The 13,837-nt window shown below is 34.2% G+C and overlaps 1 protein-coding gene across 6 annotated transcripts in view; it reads left to right on the top strand.

The window, feature by feature from the left end:
* Positions 1-13,837, top strand: part of TMEM260 (transmembrane protein 260) — a 76,631-nt gene that overhangs the window by 22,508 nt on the left and 40,286 nt on the right. For 5 of the 6 annotated variants that reach the window (XM_036918621.2, XM_036918642.2, XM_036918651.2 and 2 more), the window contains 2 exons: positions 1,408-1,585; positions 2,625-2,738. In XM_036918621.2, coding sequence (XP_036774516.2) covers positions 1,408-1,585; positions 2,625-2,738 — 292 coding nt within the window. The remainder of the gene's footprint in view (positions 1-1,407; positions 1,586-2,624; positions 2,739-13,837) is intronic. The other variant, XM_036918631.2, reaches the window with a different exon arrangement.

The following is a 13,837-nucleotide window of genomic DNA, read 5'->3' as shown; positions in this document are numbered from 1 at the left end:
TGGCTAAGTGGAGTCTAGTTTACTGGGAGCCTGGATTCCAGGCTGACTCATTTCAAATTTATCCTATAGGCACTGAAAGGTCCTCAAGTTCTGGGGCCAGGTAGTCATAAAGAGTATGTTTTAGGAAATTTAATTTGATATTGTATTACAGAATAGATTGGAAAACAGAAGGTAATGTAGGGAGCTATTAAAATAATTGAGTCTAAGGCAGTAGAAATGCAAATAGAAAAGAATTTGGAAAGTAATTTGGAAGGAAGAAATGACTTTAATGTGTTGAATTAGATCACTGGAAGAATGAAGAACTCATTCCAAGAAATAAGAAACTGATGATTTTTATAAGGGAAGGAAAACAAATAAATTACAAAGAGAAACTCAAAGAAAAAAGGTTTGGGGTGATATTGAAATTTTTATTTTAACTTTTTTTTCCCTAAAATCATTGATTAAAAGCCATAGAATTACTCCATAACTTTTTATTCAAAATAATATAGTTATATGACCATATAATGTCATAACTATTGGACACGATAATGCTTGCTGAATTTCCTAACAGTTGTTAAATATTCTATAACAGTTTTAATTTTCATGGTTTAAGGTTTATAGTGAAATAGGAAGTCGTTTGGTTTGATATGCTCTGGTATATTCAACCACATTACCAGTATCAAATCAAATATCTGAATTCAGATTCCTGCTTGATTTTAAATGTAGGGCCTTGTTGGCATTTGGGGGCAAGAAATTTGTTTCCAGGTGTAGCATTTGATTCTTTTTGTGATATTGTAATCCACATTCCTGTCCCTTTCTTTAAAAAATACATTGTTTTTAACTTTAATTTTGCATAGAAAGGAAACCATCAGAAACCAAAAACCTAGCTTTCAAGAACTTAAAATCACCAGGTATCATGACCAAGACCTTCTTTGCCATATATTGGGCAATAAATATAGAAAGTGCCTAAATCCAGACATTCCACAAGAAATGAGAATGAGTGTTCCTAAATAGACATTTTGCCATTTCCTTGATTTTTACAATTAAACCTATTTCAGTCTTATTCAGACTATCATTCTCCTTCATGGACATAGCAAGAAAAATTACACAGGTTTATTATCTCTCTGGCTACTATCTGGCTTTCTAAATTGGCTTCAATCCTAGAGGTTACATCTGGGAATTAAACCTTGTTCAATCCATAGGATAACAAGCAGTTTTCTTCATTTGTTTGTTAATGGGTTAATATATGGACTTCCTAATTAAAGTATGTTGTAAGAAATTATTACATGAAGTAATATATTAACCATATAATATGTTGGGATAGTACTTGGCGACTGTCATAATTTCTGCTGTTACAGTTTATAAAAAGGGAACTAAAGTCGGTCCTTATTGTTGGGAAAGAAGATTTCATGTTATCTGTGTTTGCAGGCTTTCTGGCTCCTGTGCTGGAGGAATCCTTGCTGCGGGGGTGTTTTCATTCTCCCGGCTCACATGGCAGTGGTCCACTGCAGCAGAGGTTTTCAGCTTAAACAATCTGTTTGTGGGGCTGCTTATGGCTCTTACAGTACACTTTGAGGAGGCAGCAACTGCAAAAGAAAGATCAAAGGTAACCTATTTTGATCTAAGTGAGATCACTTTTTGTTTTAATTTTTAGACAGATGCTGTACTTTTTTTTTAAACTCTGGTTTAGATGCTGTTTATTCTGATTACTGTCAAGGTAATCTAGGCCTGTTGAGAGAGAAAATATTCTCAGTTCTTTTACTGTGAACCATTATAGCCTTTATAAAACATGGGACTTATTTTTCTCTCAGAGTTCAGAAGCTTTTTGGAGAATGAAAGGATTATGAAATCCTTTCCAAGTCCAATGGAAAAGATAAGTTTGTTACTTAACTCCACCATTGTGTGTGTGTGTGTGTGTGTGTGTGTGTGTGTGTAACTTCTACCACTGTTTAGGTCAGAAGAAATTAGAATGAATTATAAGGAAAACACTAACATCAAAATCACTGGAAAAATGAAGGGAGCCTGTCTTCTAAGAGCTTACAGTCTACACATTGGAAAGTGCCAAATCATCTTAGTATATATAAGCAGACTGATACTGAAGAATATAGAAACAAAAGAAGATCATGGTTTATCTGTAGTTTCTGTAAACAGATCTATGATGCTATTAAAGTTTATTTTTTGTTTAAAATAAACTTTTTTTCTGATTATGAAAATAACACATATTTAAAAAAACACCACCCACAGATAACCAGGTTTCTAAATAATAAGTGCTATATTTTGTCTATTTATAGGAGAAATAGTAAGATGGAATTACTGAGTTATAGATTTACTTGAATAAGAATTACACAGTATCCTATAACTATTAGCACATATAGTCATCACATAACACTTTCTTAAATGTAGTTTGAAAATAGTCATTTAAGATCAAACTTCAATGATTTGACAAGAATAGAAAATAATAATAAAAAATAATGGTGATATATACTAGTGACTACTGAAGCATGACTGCTTGCATCTATGAGGCTGATTTTAACCTGACCTCTGGTACAAATCCCAAGTTTTAATATAAAGAATGGCTTTTTACTATTGTGCTTACTTAAAGTTTTAGGTGAATTTTTAACTTAAATTTTTATATTTGCTTTCAGATAGCTAAAATTGGTGCATTCTGCTGTGGCCTTAGCTTATGTAATCAGCACACAATAGTACTCTATATTTTGTGCATAATGCCATGGATTCTTTTTCGACTTTTACAAGAGAAGGTAGGTTAAAGAAATTGTTTTAATGAAAATTCACAATATTTTATTTAGGCTCAATATAACATTTATGGCATCAGAAAGTGTAGTGTTTTAAATTGTTTTTTGAATTTTATGTAAAGCATAAATAACCTTAGGTCTGAACAACACTGACTGAAAAAAATAAGATTTACAAAAATTATGCAGTATTGATTGCAGTGGCATCTGGCCTTTTCATAATTTTCTTACTGATTCTGAACAGCACCTTGATGAAAATAGGCCAAAAGGACTTAAAATAGCAATAGCAAATTTCCTGAATTGTTTTATTATACATTCTAAAACAAAGAGTAGTATATTAATAATCATTCTTTGGTTCATGTTTGTTGAGTGCCTGTTCTATGCCTGATGCTGTTCTAGGTGCTAGAGATGGAGATCTCAACAAAACAGACACCATCCCTGCTATTGTGAAGTAAATAATAAAATCTCCAGTAAATAACAGACCTGTTTTCCCAGGACAGATTTCCCTAGAACTAAAATGATTTATTTTACTTCCTTTTTTCTCTGAATGGAAAAATGATTCTTAATTCAAATGGCAGTACAAAACAATCTAACAAAATTACTTTGTGAGGCACTGGGAGATATGGGTAAGAAGGCGGTGGCTGAGTTAGACCTGAGTCCTTGTGAAGACAGAAACCCTTTATTCTGTCAATCTTCCTTCCAGATGTTAGAAAAGTCTATATATCAAAGCCAGTACTGGAGTCATTTTACTTATTTTATTATATGTTTGCTAATTTAACCTCAATTACATTTGTTTATTCTTGATTATTTATCGCTTATACCCAGCTGTAATCTGAATTATATTAAGAAACACATGTATAATAAAATTATTATGTCAAAATAGGGAAATAATTATACCAAAGGTTTAGATAATTGTATCTGCTGTACTTGAAAATATTTTGTTTTTAGCCTCTTGGCAACAAAGCAAATGTATAACATGGAGGTTATAAAATTCTTATGGTATGATTAAAAATAAATAAAAAGGAAACATAACAGCAGGAAAAGTCAGCTTTTTCGGAGCTGAATTCTGGTAAGTCAGTCTGGTAAGACCTTGTGTAAGGGATATCAATCAGAGAAACAGGCAGGTCTTTAGCAGCGATTTACTAGAGTATGCAGAAAGTTCTTAAATGGGCTTTTATTATATAATCCCTTGATAAAACATGGAGATTCAACATAAAGGATATAATTCAGTGAAGACTCTTTATGGAATACAAACCTGAGGAGGCCCAAACATTTCTGGCAAACTAATGGGTGCACAGACGGGGATGCACTGACATCCCAACATCAGTCCTCTCAACCTTTTTTCCAGTCTTCATTTCTCTCTCTCTTTCCCCCCCAGCTTTATTGAGATATTACTGACATTGTGTATATATAACATTGTGTAAGTTTAAAGTGTACAATATGAGGATTTCATATATGTTTATATTGCAAAATGATTACCACAATAAAGTTACTTAACACCTACAACACCTACATCACCTCACATAGTTACAATTTTGTGTGTGTTGAGAAGGTTTAAGATCTACTCTCTGAGCATCTTTCAAATATACATTACAGCATTGTTAACTGTAGTCACTGTGCTGTACATTACATCCCCAGAACTTACTCACCTTGTTACTGGAAGCTTGTACACTTTAACTACCTTCAACCATTTCCCTCACCTGCCACCCCGGCCTCTGGCAACTACCAATCTACTCTCTGTTTCTATGAATTGAGTTTTTTTAGATTCCACATTTGGTGAGATCATACAGTATTTGTCTTTTTGAAGTATAAAGGGTTCCCTTTTCTCCACACCCTTATTAACACTTATTATCTCTTGTCTTTTTGATAATAGCCATTCTAGCAGGTGTGAGGCGATATCTCATTTCTCATATAGTATTTGTCATTGAGATGATGTTTTATTTGGTTTTTTTGCTCTTGAGTTGTATAAATTCCTTATGTATTTTGAATATTAACCCCTTATCAGATTGTGGTTTGCAAATATTTTTCTCCCATTCCATAGGTTGCCATGTTTTGATTTTTTTTTCTGTACACAAACTTTGTAGTTTAATGTAGTCTCATTTATTTTTGTTTTTATAGTTTGTAATTTTGGGGTCATATACAAGAAATCATTTCCAAGATCCAAGTTAAAGAACTCATTCCCTATGTTTTCTTCTAGGAGTTTTATGTTTTTAGATATTGTATTTAAGTCTTCAATCCATTTTGAGTTAATTTTTTATGAGTCATGTAAGACAGGGTACAATTTCATTCTTATGAATGTGGCTGTCCAGTTTTCCCAACACCACTAATGAAAAAACTCTCCTGTCCCCATTGTATATTCCTGCTTCCTTTGTTGTAAGTTAATTGACCATACATGTGTGAGTTTATTTCTGGACTCTCTATTCTGTTCCATTGATCTATGTGTCTGTTTTTATGACAATGCCATACTGTTTTGATTACTGTAGCATTGTAGTATAGTTTGAAATAAGGCAGTATGATCTCTACAGCTTTGTTATTCTTTCTCAGGGATGGTTTGGCTATTTGGAATCTTTTGTGGATCCATACTAATTTTAGGATTGTTCTATTTCTGTGAAAAATGCCATTGGAATTTTGATAGGGATTGCACTGAATCTGTAGATTGCTTTGGATAATATGGACAATAATTTTAACAATATTCTTCAAATCCATGAGCATGGATTATCTTTACATTTATTTGTGTCTTATATTTCTTTCATCACTGTTTTATAGTTTTCAGTGTACAGATCTTTTACCTCCTTGGATATAATTATTCCTAGGTATTTTGTTCTTTTCAAATGTAATTGTATGAGAGATTGTTTTCTTAATTTCTCTTTCTGATATTTTGTTGTTAGTGTATAAAAATGTAACCATCTTTTGTATGTTGATTTTGTACCCTGTGACTTCACTGAATTCATTTATTCTAACAGGTGTTTGGTGGAGTCTTTAGGGTTTTCTATACGTAAAACCATGTCATACTCAAAGTGACAGTTTTACTTATTTTCCAATTTGGATGCCTTTTATTTCCTTTTCCTGCCCAGTTACTCTGGCTAGGACTTCCAATACTATGTTGAGTAAAACTGGTGAGAGTGGGAGTCCTTGTCTTGTTTCTGATCTTAAGAGGAAAACTTTTCACCTTTGAGTATGATGTTAGCTATGGGCTTGTTACATATGGCCTTTATGATGTTGAGGTATGTTTCCTCTATACCCATGTTATGGAGAGATTTTTTCATGAATGGATGTTGAATTTTGCCAAATGCTTATTTTGGATCTATTGAGATAATCATTTCATTAATGTACTGTATCACATTGATTAATTTGCAAATGTTGCACCATCCTTGCATCTCTAGAATAAATCCCACTTGATCATGGTGTATGATCCTTTTAATGTATTGTTGAATTTGATTTACTAGTATTTCTTTTTGAAAGCTTTTCTTGAGGGTGCTAGAGTATATACATAGACTTGGCTTACCAGAAGTAGGTGGTTGGTCTCATTCCCTTAATTCATATAGTGACTAATAAATTTTACTATGTGCCAGATACCTAGTGAAATTTCTGAAATTTGCCTACTTTTTATTTCTTCTCCAAAATTGTATTTTTTTTAAAAGGCTTTACTTTTCATGAAGGGGAAGTTTAGGAACACAGATACATTAATAAATACCCCAGTCTTTTGGTGAAATTTAAAAATAAGAAGTAAGAGTACTCACTTGAACAGTTTATCAATTTTTAGCACTATTTTCTCAATTATAAGACACGAAGTAGGTGTTAATTCTGGTAATCTTTTAGATCAGATAGTGCAGAATTTAATTCCAGCTAGAATATAACAAATATAAACCTAAAAGGATATTTGGTATTTGCAAATTGCAGTTTAAATCTAGCAGTACATTGAGCAAGGAAATAATTTAGTAAATCTTTTTTTTTTCAGACTAATACATAGAATATAGCTTTTATTTCCTTTCTACAAGGATCCAACAATACTGCACAATTGCCAACTATCTATAAATAACTATGCACACATACCTGTACCCCCATATTAAATGTAAATATTAGAGGAAATATATCCCTATGATATAGAAGGTGTTCTGAAACCATCTCTTTAGTATTAAAGTTTGTAAGTGTGCTTGTGGTAGTCAGAATTAAACTTTGTTAATACAATAAGAGCTAAAAATGACTTTTACATATATAAATCAGGAATGCATAAATACTTTCTCATTTTGCAAGGCTTAAATATTTAACCAATTAATGGTACATTAGCATATTGTTTAGACATTTCAACACAGTCCAGAAAAATAAAACTCAAAACTTTTCCTCTAGGAGAGTTCAACTTACTATCTAAATTTCAAAAAGCAATAGGATAGGACATTGCAAGGAAATTTTGTTTGAGACTTATTATTAAAACGAATATTATTTGATTAGTTTTGGTTTTTTTTTTGAGTGACTTGCATTTTTTTTGGTATCATTAATATACAATCACATGAGCAATATTTTGGTTACTAGATTCCCCCCATTATCAAGTCCCCACCACATACCCCATTACAGTTACTGTCCATCAGTGTAGTAGGATGCTCTAGAGTCACTGCTTGTCCTCTCTGTGCTATACTGCCTTCCCCGTGCCACCTCCCCTACATTATGTGTGCTAATCGTTATGCCCCTTATTCCCCTTCTCCCTCCCTTGCCACCCACCCTCCCCTGTCCTTTTCCCTTTGGCAACTGTTAGTCCATTCTTGGGTTCTGTGAGTCTGCTAATGTTTTGTTCCTTCAGATTTTGCTTTGTTCTCATACTCCACAGATGAGTGAAATCATTTGATACTTGTCTTTCTCCACCTGCCTTACTTCACTGAGCATAATACCCTCTAGATCTATCTATGTTGTTGCAAATGGTAGGATTTGTTTTCTTCTTATGGCTGAATAATATTCCATTGTGTATATGTACCACATCTTCTTTATCCATTCATCCACTGATGGACTACTTAGGTTACCTCCATTTCTTGGCTATTGTAAATAGTGCTGCAATAAACATAGGGGTGCATATGTATTTTTGAAACTGGGCTGCTGCATTCTTAGGGTAAATTCCTAGGAGTGGAATTCCTGGGTCAAATGGTACTTCTATTTTGAGTTTTTTGAGGAACCTTCATACTGCTTTCTACAATGGTTGAACTAGTTTACATTCCCACCAGCAGTGTAGGAGATTTCCCCTTCCTCCGCATCCTCGCCAGCGTTTGTTGTTTCAAGTCTTTTCTATGTTGGCCATCCTAACTGGTGTGAGGTGATATCTCATTGTGGTTTTAATTTGCATTTCCCTGATAATTAGTGATATGGAGCATCTTTTCATGTGCCTGTTGGCCATCTGAGTTTCTTCTTTGGAGAAGTGTCTGTTCAGCTCCTCTGCCCATTTTTTAATAAGGTTATTTGCTTTTTAGGTGTTGAGACATGTGAGTTCTTTTTTTTTTTATTTTTTATTAAGGTATTATTGATATACACTCTTATGAAAGTTTCACATGAAAAAACAATGTGGTTACTACATTTACCCATATTATCAAGTCCCCATCCATACCCCAATGCAGTCACTGTCCATCAGTGTAGTAAGATGCTGCAGATTTACTGTTTGCCCTCTCTGTGCTACACTGTTTTCCCCATTACCCCCCACACCATGTGTACTAAACATAATACTCCTCAATCCCCTTCTCACTCCCTACCCACACACTCTCCCACACCCCTCCCCTTTGGTACCCACTAGTCCCTTCTTGGAGTCTGTGTGTCTGCTACTATTTTGTTCCTTCCGTTTTGCTTCGTTGTTATACTCCACAAATGAGGGAAATCATTTGGCACTTGTCTTTGTTCGCCTGGCTTATTTTACTGAGTGTAATGCCCTCCAGCTCCATCTATGTTGTTGCAAATGGTAGGATTTGTTCCTTTCTTATGGCTGACTAGTATTCCATTGTGTATATGTACCACCTCTTCTTTATCCATTCATCTACTGATGGACACTTAGGTTGCTTCCATATCTTGGCTATTATAAATAGTGCTGTGATAAACATATGGGTGCATATGTCTTTTTGAGTCTGAGAAGTTGTATTCCTTGGGTAAATTCCAAGGAGTGTGATTCCTGGGTCAAACGGTATTACTATTTTTAATTTTTTGAGGAACCTTCATATTCCTTTCCACAATGGTTGAACTAGCTTACATTCCCACCAGCAGTGTAGGAGGGTTCCCCTTTCTCCGCATCCTTGCTAGCATTTGTTGTTCTTAGTCTTTTCAATGCTGTACATCCTTACTAGTGTGAGGTGATATCTCATTGTGGTTTATTATTTTTTTTGCTATCATTAATGTACAATTACATGAACAACATTATGGTTACTAGATCCCCCTATTGTCAAGTCCCCACCACATACCCCATTATAGTCACTGTCCATCAGCATAGTAAGATGCTATAGAATCACTACTTGTCTTCTCTGTGTTATACTGCCTTCCCTGTGTCACCCCCTACATTATATGTGCTAATCATGATGTCCCTTTTTCCCCTTTATCCCTCCCTTCCCACTGATCCTCTCAGCCCCTTTCCCTTTGGTAACTGTTAGTCCATTCTTGGGTTCTGGGAGTCTGCTGCTGTTTTATTCCTTCAGTTTTTGCTTTGCTCTTATCCTCCACAGATGAGTGAAATCATTTGATACTTGTCTTTCTCTGCCTGGCTTATTTCACTGAGCATAGTACCCTCTAGCTCCATCCATGTTGATGCAAATGGTAGGATTTGTTTTCTTCTTATGGCTGAATAGTATTCCATTGTGTATATGTACCACATCTTCTTTATCCATTCATCTATTGATGGATACTTAGGTTGTTTCCATTTCTTGGCTATTGTAAATAGTGCTGCGATAAACATAGGGGTGCATATGTATTTTTGAAACTGGGCTGCTGCATTCTTAGGGTAAATTTCTAGGAGTGGAATTCCTGGGTCAGATGGTATTTCTATTTCTAGTTTTTTGAGGAACCTCCATACTGCTTTCCACAATAGTTGAACAAATTTGCATTCCCACCACCAATGTAGGAGGGTTCCCCTTTCTCCGCATCCTCGCCAGCATTTGTTGTTCTTAGTCTTTTTGATGCTGGATATCCCTACTGGTGTGAGGTGATATCTCATTGTGGTTTTAATTTGCATTTCCCAGATGATTAGTGATGTGGAGCATCTTTTCATGTGTCTGTTGGCCATCTGAATTTCTTCTTCGGAGAATTGTCTCTTCATATCCTCTGCCCATTTTTTAATCGTGTTATTTGCTTTTTGGGTGTTAAGTCCTGTGAGTTCTTTATATATTTGGATGTTAATCCTATGTTATATATGTCATTTACGAATATATTCTCCCATACTGTAGGATGCCTTTTTGTTCTGTTGATGGTGTCCTTTGCCATACAGAAACTTTTTAGTTTGATGTACTCCCATGTGTTCATTTTTGCTTGAAGTCGGGGGGGGTTACTAGTATTTCGTTGAGTATTTTTGCATCTGTGTTCATCAAGGATATTAGCCTTTGATTTTTTTTTCTTGTGGTGTTGTCTGATTTTGTTAGCAGGGTAATGCTAGTCTTATAAAATGAGTTTGGAAACTTTCCCTCTGCTTTGATTTTTTGGAAAAGTTTGAGAAGAAAAGGTATTAAATCTTCTTAGAATGTTTAATAGAGTTAATCAGTAAGCAGTCTGGTCCTGGTATTTTGTTTTGGGGGAATTTTTTGATTACTGATTCAGTCTCTTTACTAGTTATAAGTCTATTGAGATTTTCTATTTCTTCCTGATTCAGTCTTGGAAGATTGTATGTTTCTAGGACTTTATCCATTTCTTCTTTTGTCCAGTTTGTTGCCATGTAATTCTTCATAGTAGTCTCTTGTGTTGCTTTGTATTTCTTTGGTATCAGTTGTAGCTTCTTGTTCATTTTTATTTCCTTTATTTGAATCCTTTCTTTTTCTTAATGTATCTACCTAAAGGTTTGTCAATTTTGTCAGTCTTTTTGAAGAACCAGGTCTTAGTTTTACTGATCTTTTCTATTGTCTTTTTAGTTCCTATTTCATTTATTTCCACTCTGACCTTTATATTTTCTTTTCCTTCTAATTTTGGGCTCCATTTCTTCTTTTCTACTTCCTTTAGGTGCAAAGTTAGATATGGTTTATTTAAATTTTTTCTTGTTTCTTGAGGTAGGTCTATATTGCTGTGAACTTGCCTCTTATGACTGCTTTTGCTGCATCACATAGATTTTGGTATATTGTATTTCTATTTTAATTTGTCTTGAAGTCTTCATTTCTCTTTTGATTTCTTAGTTGGCCCATTAGTTGTTCAATAGTATGTTATTTAATCTCTATTTATTTGTGATTGTCCTACTTCTATTATTGTAATAGATTTGTAGTTTTATAAAACTGTTTTGGAAAAGATGCTTAATATGACTTCAGTCTTCTTCAATTTATTGAGACTTGTTTTGTGGCCTAATGTAGTATTTGTCCTAGGGAATGTTTCATGTGCACTTTAGAAGAATGTGTATGCTGCTGTTTGGGATGGAATATTCTGTATAGATGTATTAAGTCCATTTCTAATGTGTCATTTAATGTTGATGTATGCTTGTTAATTTTCTCTCTGGATGATCTACCTATTGATGTAAGTTGGGTATTAAAGTCCCCTACTATTATTGTATTGCTGTCACTTTCTCCTTAGATTGGTTAGTATTTGCTTTATATATTCATTTATAAACAATTTTTAGGTGTTCCTGTGTTGGATGCAAAGATATTTACAAATGTTATACCTTCTTGCTGGATTGACCCCTTTATCATTATGTAAGTCCCATCTTTGTCTTTTATTACAGTCTTTGTTTTAAATCTATTTTGTCTGATATCAGTATAGCTACCCCTGGTTCCTTTGGTTTCCATTTGCATGAAACATATTTTTTCCATCTGTTCACTTTCCGTCTGTGGGTGCCCTTACATCTGAAGTGAGTTTCTTGTAGGCAGCATATAGATAGGTCTTCTTATTTTTACCCAGCCTCTATGTGTCTTTCAGTTGGAGAATTTAGACCATGTACATTTAAAGTAATTATTGATAGGTATACACTTTTTGCCATTTTATTTTTTTCTGGCTGTTTTATAGTTCTTTTCTGTTCCCTTCATCTTCTCTTGCTTTCCTCTCTTGCAGCTTGATGACTTTTCATGGTGTTTTTCTTAGATTTATTTGCAACTGTCTTTTGTATATCTACTATGGGTTTTTGTTTTGTGGTTATCATGAAGCTCATACATAATAGCCTATATATATAAAAATCTGTTTTAAGGTGATGGCAAGGTAAGTTTGTGTACATTCTAAAACTCTACAGTTTTACTACCCCCCCCCCACCATGTTTATGTTTTTAATGTCATATTTTTACAACTTTTATTTTGTGTATCCCTTAACTAATTATTGTAGTTATAGTTACTACTTTTGTGTTTTACCCATCATACTAGCTTTAAAAGTGATCAATTCACTATACTATATATTTACTTTTATTATTATTATTATTATTTTTTATTGAAGGGTAGTTGACGCGCAGTATTACATTACATTAGTTTCAAGTGTACAACACAGTGATAAAATATTTATATACATAATTCTAGGTTCCAGCTATCACCCTACCAAGCTGTTACAATAACTTGACTATATTCCTTATGCTATACATTACATCCCGGTTACTTATTTATTTTACCATTGGAAGTCTGTCCTTTTTTTTTTGTTTGTTTGTTTTTTGGTGAGGGCATCTCTCATATTTATTGATCAAATGGTTGTTAACGACAATAAAATTCTGTATAGGGGAGTCAATGCTCAATGCACAATCATTAATCCACCCTGAGCCTAATTTTCGTCAGTCTCCAATCTTCTGAGGCATAACAAACAAGCTCTTACATGGAGAACAAATTCTTACATAAGGAATAAGTTACATAGTGAACAGTACAAGGGCAGTCATCACAGAAACTTTCGGTTTTGCTCATGCATTATGAACTATAAACAGTCAGTTCAAATATGAATACTCATTTGGTTTTTATACTTGATTTATATGTAGATACCACATTTCTCTCTTTATTATTATTATTTTTAATAAAATTCTGAAGTGGTAGGTAGATACAGGATAAAGGTAGAAAACATAGTTTAGTGTTGTAAGAGAGCAAATGTAGATGATCAGGTGTGTGCCTGTAGACTATGTGTTAATCCAAGCTAGACAAGGGCAATAAAACATCCACGTATGCAGAAGATTTCTCTCAGAACAGGGGGGTGAGGTTCTAAGCCTCACCTCTGTTGATCCCCAATTTCTCACCTGATGACCCCCCTGCGACTGTGCCTGTCTTAGGTTGTTCCTCCCTTGAGGAATCTTACCCGTCTCTGGCTAACCAGTCATCTTCCGGGGCCATACAGGGAAATGTAAAGTTGGTAAGTGAGAGAGAAGCCTTATTGTTTGAAATGGTTAGCTTTTTATTTCCTTGCATATTTATGCCCTGTAGCTTCTATGCCCAGCATTTGTCTTGAGGTATCTTTACCACTTGGAAGAATTATGATACTCGGTAAATTTGATATGAGGCACGAATTCTATTTAAGGGTTGTAATTAGGAAGGAAGAAGAAAAGCTATAGAAGTAGCAGGCGGAAGAAAACATGGGAAGATTGATTATTTCTTTGACAAATCTTCTTGTAGAGTAACGTCAGCATGTATAGGTTTTAAGCTACTACTTAAATTGCGCACACACATTAACATAATAGGAGTATAGTTACATAACCAAAGCATACCTATAATTACCAGCCATCTCCAGTGAAACCAAGATAACCAGTTAGGCACCTTAGGCATTTGTGAAAACTTATCTATGATATGGTGGATATTGTCCAACTGAACTTGAACAGTCTGAGAGAAATCAGATAAATTAAAACAACCCATTCCTGGGGAATGTTCACATCCCTTATGTTCTTTTAACAGTAAATAGTCTGTAGTTGTAAGATTTTGGAGTGCTACAATTTGCACTTCTCCTAATTCTTGGTTGAGTTCCAACAGTATAGATCCAGTCAAATTTGTTGTTTTACTGTATGCACAGGC

This window comes from Manis pentadactyla, chromosome 11 (assembly GCF_030020395.1).
Source record: "Manis pentadactyla isolate mManPen7 chromosome 11, mManPen7.hap1, whole genome shotgun sequence".
NCBI classification, from domain to species: Eukaryota; Metazoa; Chordata; class Mammalia; order Pholidota; family Manidae; genus Manis; species Manis pentadactyla.
The sequence above is the reverse complement of the archived record's forward strand: the minus strand, read 5'-3'. Positions and strand labels throughout refer to the sequence as shown.